The 15,648-nt window shown below is 37.9% G+C and overlaps 2 protein-coding genes across 3 annotated transcripts in view; both read left to right on the top strand.

Moving 5' to 3' along the window:
* Positions 1 to 2,978, top strand: part of LOC142344754 (uncharacterized) — a 47,086-nt gene extending 44,108 nt beyond the window's left edge. The window contains exon 5 of the mRNA XM_075396651.1: positions 2,758 to 2,978. Coding sequence (XP_075252766.1) covers positions 2,758 to 2,877 — 120 coding nt within the window. The 3' untranslated portion in view covers positions 2,878 to 2,978. The remainder of the gene's footprint in view (positions 1 to 2,757) is intronic.
* A 129-nt stretch (positions 2,979 to 3,107) lies between these two features.
* On the top strand, positions 3,108 to 12,901 carry LOC142344753 (integrator complex subunit 1-like). Of its 2 annotated transcripts, XM_075396648.1 has the most exons (3): positions 3,108 to 3,698; positions 6,823 to 6,843; positions 7,389 to 12,901. In XM_075396648.1, exons 1-3 carry the CDS (start codon positions 3,210 to 3,212, stop codon positions 12,858 to 12,860), a joined length of 5,982 nt encoding a protein of 1,993 aa, XP_075252763.1. In that variant the 5' UTR covers positions 3,108 to 3,209; the 3' UTR covers positions 12,861 to 12,901. The 2 variants fall into 2 exon arrangements, with proteins under 2 accessions (XP_075252763.1, XP_075252765.1); XM_075396650.1 differs by lacking the exon at positions 6,823 to 6,843.
* The last annotated feature ends 2,747 nt before the right edge of the window (positions 12,902 to 15,648 follow it).

The raw sequence follows: 15,648 nt of genomic DNA, 5'->3' as shown, positions 1-15,648 counted from the left end.
CTACTGTCACGGTTTATAAATGTATTTAGGAGTTGACTTGCCGCCGCCGGGCTTTCTAAATATTGACCATCTATCTATTGGTGTGATAATGTGGATGGTGGTTGGGTTCTGATAGAGCTACCCCCCACCTTAGTGGGCATATAACTCACGCCTCCGGTCGAGCACGTGCTATTTGTTTTACAGAATAAGGTGCTATATAGCAAAACAAGTAAGTGGGGTGCATAAAGCACCGTAGGGTTGAAACAATGGATCCAAAAGTAGTACACGTCATACACCGTTTTACTATTGAAAAACCGGCTTGCTAGCCGTAAAATTTTTCTATTGAAAAAAATTAAATCTATGGGTCTGAATGTTTCCATACGTACTAATATCATCTAAGAATCATTTATTTTCAATTTTTTTGCGGTTTTTGTCCAAGGAGCCTATCATGCCAAGAATTAGGTCTTCTAATGTAAAGCTACTTTCAAATTTTAGAGCAGTTCTTAATTTTTATGTAACTGAAACTTAGTCTTTAATATGCTGACAGGCACGTAATGTAAACTCATTATATATGAAACCCGCTTAAATAAATACCTGTGTTGTAGTTAGCTGAAAAACTTTAGTCTGGACTGAATTGACATTTTAGCGGGTAAATTAATTTTATAACCCTGGGGTTCAAAGCTTCATATATATAAATTTATTATGTTTGTTGATATTTAAAATCAAAACTTAAAGGTTCTGTAAGCTATCATACGTAAAAACGTTTTTTTATTAAACCTCCATTCGAATGAATGAACTTTTTCATCCAGATGAATTTTACCGTTGCCTAATCTTGCTAAAAAATATTTTCTCTAACTTTATGATGCTCATTCAAATTATTGATTGCACAAAACTATCTTGTGATCAATCAATTTTTTTGCGAAATTTTTATCTTGTCTGGAGAAGCAAATTAGATACGTTTTTTTAAATAAAATGACCGTACGTTTTTCGAATAGTTCCAGCACAGTTTTCAACTCAGTTTTCTCGTGTGTTGAAAACTGTACTGAAATAAAAAAAAATAGTACCCGAACTGAAAACAATGAGAAAATCGAGTTGAACAATGTACTGGAACTATTCGAAAAACGGCTGGTTATCTTACAATAAAAACTTGTATAATCAGAAAACTGCGTGTTGTTGAAATTTTACTTTTTCGTTGAAGTCATTGACATATAAGATAAAAGCGAGGCGTTCTAAAACTCTTCCCCAAGGAACGCCATGGTTTATATTATTAGCCACTGTTATTAGCTAGAAAAGAATGACATTATTAGTGCATTCAAGAATTCTTTCAGCTTACTTGGAAGTATTTTAAGTGATAAAGAATTGAATTTTCCTAGCTGCGAAGCTGTAAGCTGAGCGTAGCTATATTGCGGTGCTCTTGGTTTTCTTTTTGTTTCGTCGTCTGAGCACTTTTTTCGTTTTACATTTGTTCACACAGCAAAGCTGAAAAGTCAAATTTTCTGAATGACTTCTTCCTCTCACTAACGGCATTTGCGCGCGTGACGTCATTTCTCACTCGCTTTAGCGAAAGTTTTTAGGTTATTTGCGTGATTAGATTTTGATCATACTTGACTTACCTCACTCAATAAAATGACTTTTGCACTTTAAAACTTAAGTTTAATTTGAATTTATTTCAGGTCAAAGGAACTCGTACGTGCTGTAAAGGTCCCTAATAAGAGGCTTCTGCGGAATGAATTTTAACAAGCTTTATTAATTTATCGCTGAATGTTTTTTAGCCTTGTTTTTTGAGCGGCGTCGATTTTTTTTCAATTTTGATCTGTATCGGTTTCTATCTCTATTATATGGCACGCAGGTCTATTCTTTCGCAGCTATTCCGGCAATCTGCCGGCTATGTTTGAAAAATCAACAAATATGGCTTCCGTCTCCTTATATGTATTGTATTGGTTTTGAACGATTTAAATCAAAATTGAAATCGCATCTGTTTGAGATTTGTTTTTAAAACCCAAAATGTATTTTATTGAGATTTTTGTCTTTTGAGGAAATTAGTTTACTTGTTTAAGAAGGTGTCTCCCAACGTTTTGTAAATATTCGATTTACTGAAATTGTTCAATAGTTTTCACTTAATTTCAGGTCTCTTTTTTGCAGATGGGACTTTCAAAAGGTATTTTTAATGTTTCTCGAAAATTATCTTGATTGATGCAATTGTAAAGAGGAAGTTTCTTTCCTTAAACTACTGGTCGGAAACTAAAGTTTTTTTACGTAATGTGAGACAGTAATGGAATTTGATGTAAACATTTTATCTCCCGATGTTGACCGCTGCCATTATAACGCCTGACTTTTGTATTATTTTTGTTGTTCTGAAATTTGATGCAAGGTTGTGGATTGTTTGGATAGGATCTCTTGTGCGACAGAACAGCACTATTTAGCCTTCTTAATTGCTCTCGAACGAAGTTTGAAGCAATTGTTGTAAACGTCTTTTTTATGCAAAATTTTTTGTTGGCCTTTTTTGCGCTTTTTGAGTGATATAAGTTGCTCTCGTTCTGAAATCAAGTTCCGAAATCAAATTAAAAGCAAGTCATTGTAACTGAGGGGTTAAAATTTCAGACTGGTACGGACATGGAGATACGTAGTTCGAACCCCTGTATGGTTGTTCTTACCCATTAAACGTTTCTAAGCTACACCCCCTCTAAAGTAAACTGCCCCGCATGTCGTTCCAAATCAAGTCATCCGTCCAACGTCAGTCGGTTTATGTATTTTAATTGTAGGACAAAATTTGTTTAGGCGGACGAAAAAAGAAAGAACAATTCTGTCAAGCTAGATGGAGAGCCGACGGGATCAAATCACTCGGAAAAGGAGGAAAATGTATATGAAGAGAGCACTCAAAAAACGTCCGAGACGTGAATTATTATGCTGGGCAATACATCTGATCAAACTGGCAGTACCCTAGCTATTTTGTGAATTCTTGATATTAGCTACTAAATTAGTTTATTGTTCAGACATTATTAGTTTGTCAGATGAGATTGTTGAGGATTGTGGGATCTTTTGTAGAAGAAAGGAATGACGATAAATCGGCCAAAGTTAATTAGGATATCAAGCCGTTGTTTTGTGCTCACCGTAAAAATCAAAGCTTCAACCAAAACCTGTCTGATCAAAATAAGACTTATAGGTTCATAAGAGTTTTAGAGTTCACAAGAGTTCACTTGACTAGAGCAAGAACATTTCAGAAATTGTATATGAGCCATTTGTCCAAACGAGGGCGAAACCGTATTGGGGTTCCGGGTCCACACAATAACAGCTCATTCATTGCTCTTGGCGCCGGCAGTACCCAGCAGGCCTCCACTAGTTCGAGTTGCTCATCGTCTTCGGCAACTGGATCCAAGCGAAGCGGCGAACAGGGATCTGGCGATGATGGGTCAATTAGAAAGCGTGATCACTCTGCAGCTTTTGCTTCATTGGGAAGTGACGGTGGCGATTCGAAAGCTTCCAAACTCTCAGAATCTGAGGCGGGAAAGCTGGCGATGCAAATTGTTAAGCTTAATGGCGCTCACGATGAAGTTCAGTTGGTTTTGAAGTTGACTGAGGCGATCAAGTATGTGTCGACCAATCGAGTGTCTCCAAGCGAAGCGCTGTATTCCGCTGTTTTAATGGCCTTTCGAGGAATGCAATCACCGAATGTTCTAGAATCGCATCCGAAGTTGATGAAAAATGTACTGGACATGCTGGTACGTACAACTGACCCCCCCCCCCCCTCCCGGGTGAAGAAATTTCTGGTTCTCATTGATAATGTATAGCTCAACGAGTGTTGGGACTAGCCATTACAATTTATAAATACTTTTTAAGGGATGTAGAAAGATTTATTATATAGAGGGTCATAATCTATCAGGGGAAGCAAGCGTTCCGTACGCTTAACTGCTCTCAAACGAAGTTTGTAGCAACTATACTTGTCCAATCTTTTTTAATGCGATGTTTTCGCTTGATCGATTTTCGTCTGATGCTTTTAACTACTCGTCCTCAAAAACGGCATAAAAAGGTGAAGGCCGGATGGCATTAAGTCGCTGAGTAGATTTCATAGAGCTTTAACTAGTCTCTTAGTGTACAACGCAGCGAAGTTGCTGAGAAGGCATAAATTAATGGTGTGAAGAGGAATTCTGATAGTTCAGACCCCCCCCCCCCCCGAATTTCACACGTTTCACCCCAAAACACACACACACTGCCACTCCGCCCAAGGCCCTCACTCCAAGCTCCTCCAAGAAAGAATAAGAACACCTAATGCAATAATCTTAAGCTAACCTCACTAAGTCAAAGCCAGCTACTACCGTAGCCAACTGCTTGCTCGTCATCTCAGAGGGATTCGCCCGTCGTTCCTCGGTTATATTTGCGTCGTGCAGCACACTTCTCGTGCTTGTACTTTCAACTACTATAGTTTGTAAAATTTCCTACGCATCGACCTCGTCGCGGCTAAAGTTGGTCAAACATGACCTCTAATTGTTTTTACATAAATTTTAAAAGTCGTAGTTTGTCCGCATCCATCTTTTTGCGTAGCTTCTGTTAACATTCAATTAGCGTTTCCGCTAACAATTTATATTCACAAAAAGACAGTGCAAGTAACTTGAGCAAGGTAATCACGATGACATCAATGTCAGCCTCAGCTATAACTTCTTGGCTATTAAAGATGTTTTAATGGTTAGTTTGCGTTAAAATGGGCAAAAAATACAATACTTAATCAATATCTTTCCAAAATTGGTTAAAAGTTTCTATTCGATTTCACAAAGATTCAGTTTTTTCAAAAGAGTTTCATTGATGCAACTTTTGCTTCTCTATATAAAAGATGGATTAGTCAAACACGTCTTAACACAAAAGTTCCCCAGATAGAGTACAGTTCCACCCAAAAAATGCAGTTACAGCAAAGAAATAATGCAATTAAGCTAAGACTTGCTGATATTAGTTGTAACAAACAACGTCATGCAACTAAATGCATTTACAAGGGGCCATGAAAATGAGCCATTTACAAGAAAGGCTCATTTTTCTTTTGTGAAGGCCAAGAAAGTTCTTTTGTGAAGGATTGGGATGTGAAAAGTTAGAAAAAACATCACACCACGAAACAAAAACTAAGTCAATCGCAAGATAAGCTAGCTCAGCTTTGCAGCAATGAAGACACATTTTAAACTTTAATTCAACCGACAGAAGTAAATCAAGCTGTTCTCCGATGACATCTTGTCGTTTCCTGGAAATTTTTAGTGGAAACTAAAAAGATTGATCCAGACATGCTAAGACTCTTAGTTCATCTTAAAATTACATTAGAGGTCATTTTTGACCAATTAAACTCCCGCGAGCCAGATGCGTAGAAAATTTATACAAACTATAAAATACAAAGATAACCGACTAACATCGGGCAAATTTCTTTCAGACGGGTGATCAGCAGTAGCTTGCTTTGGCTTAATGAGGCTAGCTTAAGATTAATGTATTAGCTGTTTAATAGCCGCCCTCATCTTCTCAGCCGGCTATTATTGCGCTCGTTTTTTTTTACTTCGTCAAACTTTTTTTCGCTTTACCATTTTGCCGCTTTTTCGACATTTTGCGTGAAATCTTTTTGACTTCTCTAGGCTAGTTTCTCTCTTCTCTCATTCTGCTAAAAGTGAATTTGAACATCAGTTGCTAAGCAAAGCAATTCAAAATGAACAGAGTCGGTATAAAAAATTGAAGTCAGAAATAGAAACGGGATAAACCCATAAAGCCCAATTTTAGATGCCCGCTATTTGAACGTCGTTCCTATAAGTCTTAGGTACCACCTTTAATGCTTATTGGTGTTGATAGTAGCCCCTGTAGCCTCTCTCTAAGAAACAGAAGTATGTTCAACTACGAAATGCCATCAAAATAAATCGGACTTAAAAAATATTTTTGTACAAAAATTTTTTTTTCAATATATTCTATTCGTTCAATCCCAATCATGCTTATTGGAATCAACGGCGGCTATTTTCCGGCAATCTGCCGAGTATGTTCTAGTTTTTTTCTTGTGAGAGATTTGATGGTGTCGGTCTTAGGTGGCGTAGCCGTGTGTGTGTGTGTGTGGGGGGGGGGGGGTGAAGTGTGAGAGAGGCTCAAATTGGAGGGGGTTTAAGCGGAATCCAAATTACCAAAAGGCAAAAAGCCCTTCACACCATTACTTTTTCCTCAGCAGCATTGGTAAACTGTACACTAGAGATTAATAAATCTCTAAAAGAGCTACTCGGCGATGTAATGCTCTGAGCTTGACCGATTTTTAAGGACGAATAGTCAGAAGCGTCAATGGAATATCGATCAAGAGAAATATCGCATTTAAAAAACGAGATTGGACAAGTATAGTCGATACGAAATTCGTTTGAAAGCAATTAAACGTACGAAAATTTTTCTCCCCGTGACATATGATGACCATCCATATAATTTAATAGCGAAAATTTAAGATCAGATTGTTGTTCATCCGTGTGATTAAATAGTTGGTCACAAATGAGTTTCCTCAGTCTATCAAAATGACTTCCCCAACTCCTATAATGACTGATTCCAGGAGTTAGGATCAAACCAGGATGTTTCAATCTATTTTAAGGCTATTTGGGGGCAGTGTTTAAGCACAAGAATCAAATCTGTATCATTTTTTAGTTTACTTTTTCTGAGATCTATATTCTCTTTCATTGATTTTTGAGACTACAGCTTTATGAAGCTATCGTAGCTATTTTCTTGTGATCTGCCAGCTAAGTTCATCAATATTTACGATACTTAATTCTGTTGCGAGCTATTTAGGAAAGTTGTTGACTATGCTTTCATCAACATGATGCATGTTAAGTTAAGCTGATGAGGTTTTATGTTTGCTAGAAAAGTGCGAGCAGCATCAAGGTGTTGTATTGTTACACGTTGTCTGTCTTGTCTTCATTTCACTTCTCTATTTTGTCTTTTTTTGAACTCCATCTATCCTTAAACTGTACTCATGTTGCTGGTACTCAATTGAACATTTGCTTCATTGATCTGACTCATTCTGGAACCATTTTATTGTCAGGTTGATTATGAATGTTATTGATCTATTCTGTCTCCTCTCAGTGTAAGCAAGTAAAACACTAAGAGCGGCTGTGGCTTTAATGTAATTATCTATTACCTATTTTACTTCAATTCACATTGAACTCGACCTCCAACGATTGCATTTATCTCACATCAAATTTTTTCCATTACGTGAACAATGTCGTATATTTTTTGTTAGCCTGCGTTTATAATTTTAAAATTTTAAAAAGTATAAAATATGTTTTCAATGCGAATATGAGAAAGTTTATTAAATCGTTTCATTTTTTTGAACGCGAGTCCTATTTCTGGTTGAATGGAGGTAGTGAGCCTTATAGCGTTGTGGCTCAAGGTAGTGATATAATTTTATTAACTTGTTTTCATTTCAGCGCGACTCGAGTTGGAACGCAGGAGGAACCACAACTAAACAACGACCAAACAACGTTGCAGTAGCGCTGTGTTGCAACATTCTCTTATCCTGCCTCAAATCCTCGAACGCTGATTGGCCTATTCAATTCATCAAACTTTTCATTGATGATTTTACTCAGGAACGTATTTGGGCAGATCTTAACTCGGCTCTTACCAAAGATTTCGTGTTTAATCTGATTACTTCCTTCAATACTCAAATTGTACCAGGCCTTGCTGAGTCTCTCAGCTCCTCGACTGTGCAAAGACCTAGACTGTTTGTTAGTGGCGGGAATTCAACTAATAGTTTGAAAGAAGAATCAAAAGTTTCGCCTATAGGGTCGCCGATTCCATTCCTAATATCACCAAACTCTGTTGATGCTAAATACATCGACCGATACCCCGATAACAAAGACCTTCTGTGCAAACTGGTTATCGATTCGGTGAACGAGATTTTCGCTCGAGGGAAAGCGGGTAGTGGTTGCTCGCTTTCGACCAATCAGATCGATTTGCAACAGAAGAATGCCATCCAGCTTTTAGCTGTAACTTGTGGATTACCGGGGATACGACATTTTGCATGCTCAAAATTGGAGGCTTGGCTTCACAATACAAAACTGTACCGACCTTCGCAAGATTTACTAAATGCGGTTTGTTTGAATTGTTCAAGTGAAAACGCTCTGAAAGTTGACTCTGCTGAAAACACCGAGATTGTATCGATGTTGATAAGAATCAAACCGAAAAATAAAAACGTTGGAACAGCGTTGATGCTGAGTATTAAAGAAATGAGTGACAAAAATGTCGAGATCAACAAAGTTCTGTTGCGAAATATTGTCTTCAATGAGTTTTCAGGAGGTGCCAGGAATCCAAATAACATGTATGTTATATCGCAAATGTTTCAGTCAAACAGTATATTGGTCACAACGCACTTGGCCTTTGCTTTTCAGTTGGTCTTGTACCAAAAAGACGATTACTCAAAAGCCGTTAGGACTTTTCTGCGCGATATTGTTAAAAGCCAGAGACTCGAAATTAAGTTTGACCAATTCTGCGCGCAACTTTTAGACATACAACCAGAAGTGCAAGCCAAAATGCAAGCAGAAAATTTACAACTATCCAAATACTTGATAAGCATTGCGGACCTTGCTACATATGCGCTGTTCATTTGTCTGCCTATGAACAGCCGGGAGGTTTTTGCAACAGCGAAAGCGAAGAAAGAGCACGAGCGAAACAGTTTGAACTTGGACGTGGTTGAGGAAACACAGAAAACAGTTGCTCAGATAATTGCGCATTTCGTTGAATGGGTCAAAGCGCATTCGCTCTACTTTTCACCCGAGCAATATAATCAGTTAATGCATAAAATGCTGCTGTTTGAACCGTTGGATACGTATCTAAAGCAAGATCCATATCCACCGGACCAAAGTACATGTCATCGAATGTTGATTGAATCCGGTGTTCTGGAATCGTGTCTGCTTAATATCATCAATATGGGCCTGGATCCAGACTATCCTTTGAACTCTTCAAACTCCATGAATTTTATCGAGGGATTAGTCACGCGGTCACCGCTTAATTCGATAACGATAATTCACGCACAGGAATTCACCGACCAACTGTTTAAGCTAGTTGTGTACAGCAAACCTGCGAGCATTTCATTGCCCCCGAGTTATGAGGAACCAAAACTGGCTGTGTCCAGTTTACTCTGGAAAGCGTGGACCGTATTGCTTATTCTAAGCGGAAGTAATGTAGATACAGTTGCAAATATCGGTTGGGAAAAACTACCTATGTTGAAAATGTTGATGGAAATGTGTCTGACTTCCGACTTCAACTACCCACCTAGCGCATCAAATGTAAATAGGGAAGAACTGAGAAGATATGAAATGCGAATTGCTGAGCAGGAGCGAAATGAGATAATATCATTTGAGTGTCATTTAGCTAGAAAAACTATCACAGCGGATTCCAGTCTTCTGATATCCCAGTTGACATACATGGATCCCAAGGGTCCTACTCGGTTGCCAAGTCCAGAATTTCTTTCCCATTTGAAAATGATTTGTAACTCTCTGAAAGTTGGCAATGCTCTATGTAGCAGTCGGACAAATGATTATTTGCTTGATGTTCTCAACCGGAATCGAACCCTGGCATCTGGACCTGCAGGTAGTGGTTCATCCTGGTTGTCCCAAATTATAATGTCGTCGGATGTTGGTGCCCTCCCGCCGCAATGTTTATGTGAGTTCTTGTTGATGGAATCGACTTTGTCAACGTCTAGTGAGTCGCATATTGAGAAGGTAGAGATGGTGACTCAACATTTAGAAAGTGCAATCTCAGAAAATGTCTATTCGTCCAAAGTATTTGCCTACCTTTTAGCAGCTCTGACGTCCTCGGATGACCTGTTCAGGAAAGAAGCTGCAAGTAATCTAACCTTGCAACTGTTAAAGAGTGTGATAGGAGATCAGGTCAAGCACGAGCACTTGTTTGAAAGTGTGTCGAAAGCCTTGAACGTTATGCTTGGAATCGGTGAGAATCTTTTGACAATGGCACTGAAAACTATGAAAAAGGAATTTGATCTTAAATTGGTTGCTTCGGCGCTCAGTTTTGCCGTGCGGCAAATTGCTATGCAGAATGTTGATGATGCAAGCTCGATAATATTATTTGCGGATATCTTTGTATGCAGACGTTCAATATTTGAAAGGAGTCTGAAGTACTGTAATGATTTGAGCGCAGTTTTCCCTTCTTGTTGCAGGATTATATTTGCAATATTTTCAAATGATACAAAGGGGGAACCAATTTCGAGTACAAGTGATGTTATGACCATAAAAGGCACAAAGTTATCCGCTCCATCCAGCGTCGTAACGTGCCTGTTTTCCATGTTTCTGATGAGCGTTGATTGCGAAGATTCCTTAGAAACGTTTCCACTGAAAGAACTATCATTTGATGTTGTCAAAAGTATATTACCGGATAGTCTACTCATGAGCTGTGCCCTGCGTTGTAAAACATTATTTTCGAAATGGGTCTACCAAATGATCGATATTTCGAATTTAGTGAAAAGTTTAACCTTTGCCGGGTTAAGCACAAGCTTAAGTGATACGATTCTGACCCGAATTGAAGGATATTCACTGAATGGAATTAAAGACGCGCTTAGAGATTTAGAAGATCATATAGAGGCTTTGGAGCAAGATTTAATTACCAATTTTGGGCCTAAATTAGAGTGCGCTTATACGTCTGTTATAACAACTTCTGTTAAGTCGAGGAGCCAAACTGCAGACGATATTGTCCAGGAAATCGATGAAATTGATGTTGATGTTTTGGGCGAAGTCATCGACGATCCTCTTAACTTGAAAGATTGCAAAGATTCCGACAGCTTGGCAATGTTGATTACTCAAATTATAGTAAAGCACCCTGGTCAAAGCCTTACTTTACCAAAACTGAGCGCTCAAATAACGGACTATTCAGATGTTAGTAATGCTTTATGCGAGGTAATCAAAGTTCAAGAAGTTGTCGCTAGTTTGGTCGATAATGTAAGCGTTCACGAGTTTACCGCTTTCGTTATGAACATTGGGAAAAATCTGGGGTTCCGGCAGTTAAACAAATTTACAGACCAGTTGCGTAAGGCGTTGTCCAATACTAAATTTCATCGATCGTATAAACTGTTGAACATTCATGTTGAAAATGAAGAGGTGAACATGCAACCAAAGTCACCAGAGCCAGAAGAAAAATTGAGTTTAAGCTCCAAATCTTTACTTGACCAGGCATCTGGCAAAATTGGATATATGTCCCAGAAAACATTTTCTTGTACTGGGAAACTTTTGGATCTGGTTTTAATCAGTGACCCGGAAACTACTCGTAAGCATTCTGATTATCTCTGGAATATTCTTTTTTCTGGGAAGCATAACTTTTCTTCATATCATTGCTTTTTGATCGCAAACTTGATTCATAGCGTTTCGTGGGAATCAGTGCAATTGACTGTAGAGTCATTGCTACAAAATTTGGATAAAACGGAGACAACAATAAATCCTACAGTAGTTCTGGATTTCATAACTGCTGTTCAAATGCAACCTAAACTGTTCCAAGGCCGAGAAACGCGTTTGCTAAACAAGATTTCGGAGCAGGTATTGTGTCTGGACATGGAAGCGACTTCGAAACTGTTAATACTGGTCTACCAAGAATGCGCCGAAGTTATGAAAACGGACAAAAATTACTTAGATTTGCTTCAATCTCGAATTGTACTATTGTTGAAGTTGCAGAAAAGTTCAAATATTGATGAAATCGTTGGCGATCTAATCGAACTGTGTGATAGTTTCAAAACTGAGCGAATAAGAAAAAGTATTCAAATTCTGATTTACCTAAACACAGCTGTTCCTTTGTCCGCGTTTGCTGAAAAATTTGCAGTTATGAAAACAGAAAAGTATCAAAATTCTTTTCAAGCTGATCTTACTGCGTATAATTTGATATTGCCTTTGGAATCATTGACAAATTTTGATTTCGATACGCAGCATTTGACCTCAAATTTAATTCTGAAATTCGCATCAACACATCCTGTTTTTGCGAATCGCCAACTTGATTTATTGGCCGTTTTGCTGAAGGGAAAATTTAGAAGTAGTTGGACCGGTTTTAAACGAGACGGAATTGCGGATTTATTTAAAGCAGCGGTTCGAATCTTATTGAGATTGGCGCCTTCGGCTTTTTCACACAAGAGATTCCCGGAGATCATGCAAACTATTCTTGGAACAGTGATTTCATTCACATCTTTGACTAATGAGTTCAACCGGAAATTGAAGAACGATATTTATGAATTGATAGACAGGTACTTTGAGTACGATCATATTCTCGCCAGACGGGCTGTCAAAAACTACGCAAGTTTCCTAGTTGAAAACCCGAAGAAAAACAAACATTTAATGAACTGTTTAGGACTGTTGGAAACGGAAGCTACCGGTACGACCTCAAATTCGAATTCGGGTAATACTAATTTGACATCTTGTTCAGAATTAGAAAAGTGCCGCAAGTTTTTCTGTGGTTCTGTGGGTTTACAAAGCTATTCAGAAGAGGCTATGTGTCATTTGAAGTTGATAGAAGAGCTTTCTCACAAACTAGACGTGAACCTTGATAGAATCATAGAACCATTAGTCAATTTCTTACAGTTGAATTTGAGCTGTTCTGAAATTGTAGAGCGAACATTATCTGTTATTCTTGGTGTCTGTAAGCACAAAAGCAACGTATATTCTCTTGTTTCGAACGCGCTGATAAAATTTCTGCTAAGCGAGCAGCAGTCGTTAAATGTGTCATCAATGCTCAGTATTTACACGATAGATATTCTGCTTGTGAATCTATCTGACCATGGTGGCGCAGATTTGCTCAAATCGATCTTTGATGCGTTCCTGCTGACAAACTTCCCAGAAAGTGAACAGCAACTCAAAAAGATATTTAGAGCTACAACGTTGGAAAGAATTTTCTCATGTAGTGATTTATGAAATCTTATTGTTTAGATTTAATATATTGTTTTCTGTCCAGATTTTTGTTTGGAGGAAAGGTTCACCATAAAGATAGTCAGGGAATGGGTAAGTTGAGTATTGAACAGTGTATGTACAAAATTACGCGTGTGTTATTGTATGAAACTACAATCGTGAGCTGAAAAGTAGCGAAACAAAGATCTAGGGATGTATTCTGTTTTAGCCCCTCGTGTTTTTATTCCCCCACTTGACAAATTATTTATTTTTATTTAATTCTCTGTGAAAATAGCATTGTGGAGTAAAAGTAATGCCCACTAAACTGTGTGTCGAAACAAACAGGCCGAACAGCCATATAAATCTTCCAAGCTTTACCCAGCTATAATCCATTACAAATCCTCGGAAATTCAAAAGTAAACTAGTCAAGTAGCTTTTTGATTAGTTCTTTTCCGGATAAGAGAGACTTAAACCAGAACATTGCTCACGCATGCAAATATTCTTGGGGATCTGTCCAATACCGAGAGTTTTATACTATTGCACGAAGTTGATATTCTTTTGTATACAGAAATGTTATTGTGTGGTGAATATTCTAGAGGATGGCTGACTTTTAGACGGAGAGTTCTTCAACTTCAAGAGCAGTATCTTCTAGCTTTAAGTATAAAAAGATTTGTCAATTAAAGTTTAATTAATGCTCTAATTAATTCTTTATTTATCGTTAATCAGTCTATGTTCAATCTACAATTTCTCTCTTTGATTTAAAACAAACAATTAGGCGAGGTTTGTTTCTATGTAAATAAAGAATGTTCTGGTTAAATGCCATGTTTCAAAGGTATTAATAATATCAACGAAGTTTAAGACTGCGTCACACTTGCGTCGTTTTAGAGACTTCCAGACTCCCACAAATTTTTTTGAACTCCATTTAATGATGTAGGAAAATTTCTTAAATATGTTGAGTGGAGCATTTATAGAAAATTGAATAGAAAATAGGACAAAATTTTATCACATTGTAGTTGCCACAATAATGTGAGTCCAGAGGATAGAGAATATATACGTTGCAAAAGGGTGACTCTGCTTACTGAATCCATTGTTGAAATAATTGGAAGATTCTGTTCAATCTGTCGTCATTGGTTCTTAGGCATCGTTATATAGAAAAAGCCATTACTTTTTTTCAATTCAACTGCACGGATTAAACGTTACTCTCTGCATGAAGTTCAGTCTGTGCTGAAAGAGCATATAAGTTTTGATGGCCTTGATTTGGTGAGACAGCCTGAAATAATTTTTCAAATTGAGGACTTTTCTCTGTGCATAGCAGTCGCATAAATTTAAGCAATCATTCAGAGCAACGTACGCTTCCGATCTTCAAGTTTTTGATAAAAATGAGAATCTTCTTGGTCTGTCAATGCATGCGATCCGCCAGACAATCGCATAAAAAGAAATGGTTTTAATTGCTCTCGTAGAGAAGCAATTATTGTAAACGTGTCTTTGCTTTTATGTAAAATTTTGGCTTGACCGTTTTCACTTTTCGAGTGAATTTTACGCCCTCGACTTTTTGTTTTGCGTGATCTTAAAGTGCGACGAATTTGGTGCCATTTTTCGCTTTAAATCTTAATAGTGGTATATGTTAACCTCTAATGTGGCTATTTGAAGCCCGCTATTGAACTTCTTAGTCCCATTTAGGCTCCTCCCCCCCCCCACTGAACCAGGTTGCAATTGATTAGAGCTCCCACTAGTGGAGAGCAATTCTTCCGAAGTTTAGTCGGATATGTTTGTTTGAGCATTTCCAGGTGGTCTTGGAAAAGCAAGTATGCAGCACGGATAACTTCGAATCTGTGATCACCACTCATGAAAAACAATTGAAGGGATAAGTTGCAGATAAAGACTATTACCGTTAATGGTAGATATGTTTATTGGCACCTATTCATTTAGTCTTGCTTTGAAGGATGGGTTAAGGCTGCTCATTTCCATTGTCAAAGACATAGCTGTTTTAACCAATTCTTCACTCGAATCAATTTTTGGGCTAGTAAAAAAATTTGCTCGTACTTTTCTCAGTACATCGACTCTGGCTATTCTTCTAGACTCTAAATAAAGGTATTTTTCTAGACTAGGTACGATTCCCATCAAATGTTCCAAAGGATCTGGCAGTTTTACTTCTACGAATTTTGGAGTTAACTTCAACTTTCTCCTGATAACCACATTTAACTGTAAGTATAGGTGCCACAGGTTGAACGCACAGGATGTCAGTTTTTTTCTGCGCTTCTACCATCTGCGCCTGGGCTTCCTCGACTTCTTTCACCTCATTGCTGACAAGGAATTTCGCAAAAGTGATAGTTGGCGGATGTTACTGTTGGAGTTACAGTTGCGGATGTTACTGTTGCAAAATGCTAAATGTTTGCCGCATCGGTTTGGGATTGATCTTGACAAGTGCCAGAAGAAATATGGGCGCCGATAGGCACTGACTCGTCAGCCAATCAGAGTCAAGCACGAATCGGCGCCCATATTCCCATGAATAAGAATCAGAGTACATATTCCAAACCTTATATGGAAATGACTGAATAAACAACTAGATGACTGTGCTCTATTAATGAATGCAACTTACCAATTAAATCCTGACTGCAGTGTTGATAAGGTTTTGTAAATTTTTGGCAACTGCCTCGGGGGTAAGATGGAGAAATAATACATTATGGAATTTTTTTGAGGGTTTATTTTGGGATAGGGAGTTTTTAATGAATTTTTGATGGAGGTTCGGTATGAATTTGGCCTTGTGGTAAATTTGCCAATTAAAATCCCAATTAAAATTGTTTGGAGTCGTCGA

The sequence above is a fragment of the Convolutriloba macropyga genome, chromosome 8 (assembly GCF_964194025.1).
Source record: "Convolutriloba macropyga chromosome 8, txConMacr16.3, whole genome shotgun sequence".
Lineage (NCBI taxonomy): Eukaryota > Metazoa > Xenacoelomorpha > Acoela > Convolutidae > Convolutriloba > Convolutriloba macropyga.
Note: the sequence above shows the minus strand (reverse complement) of the source record. Positions and strands in the feature narration are given on the sequence as shown.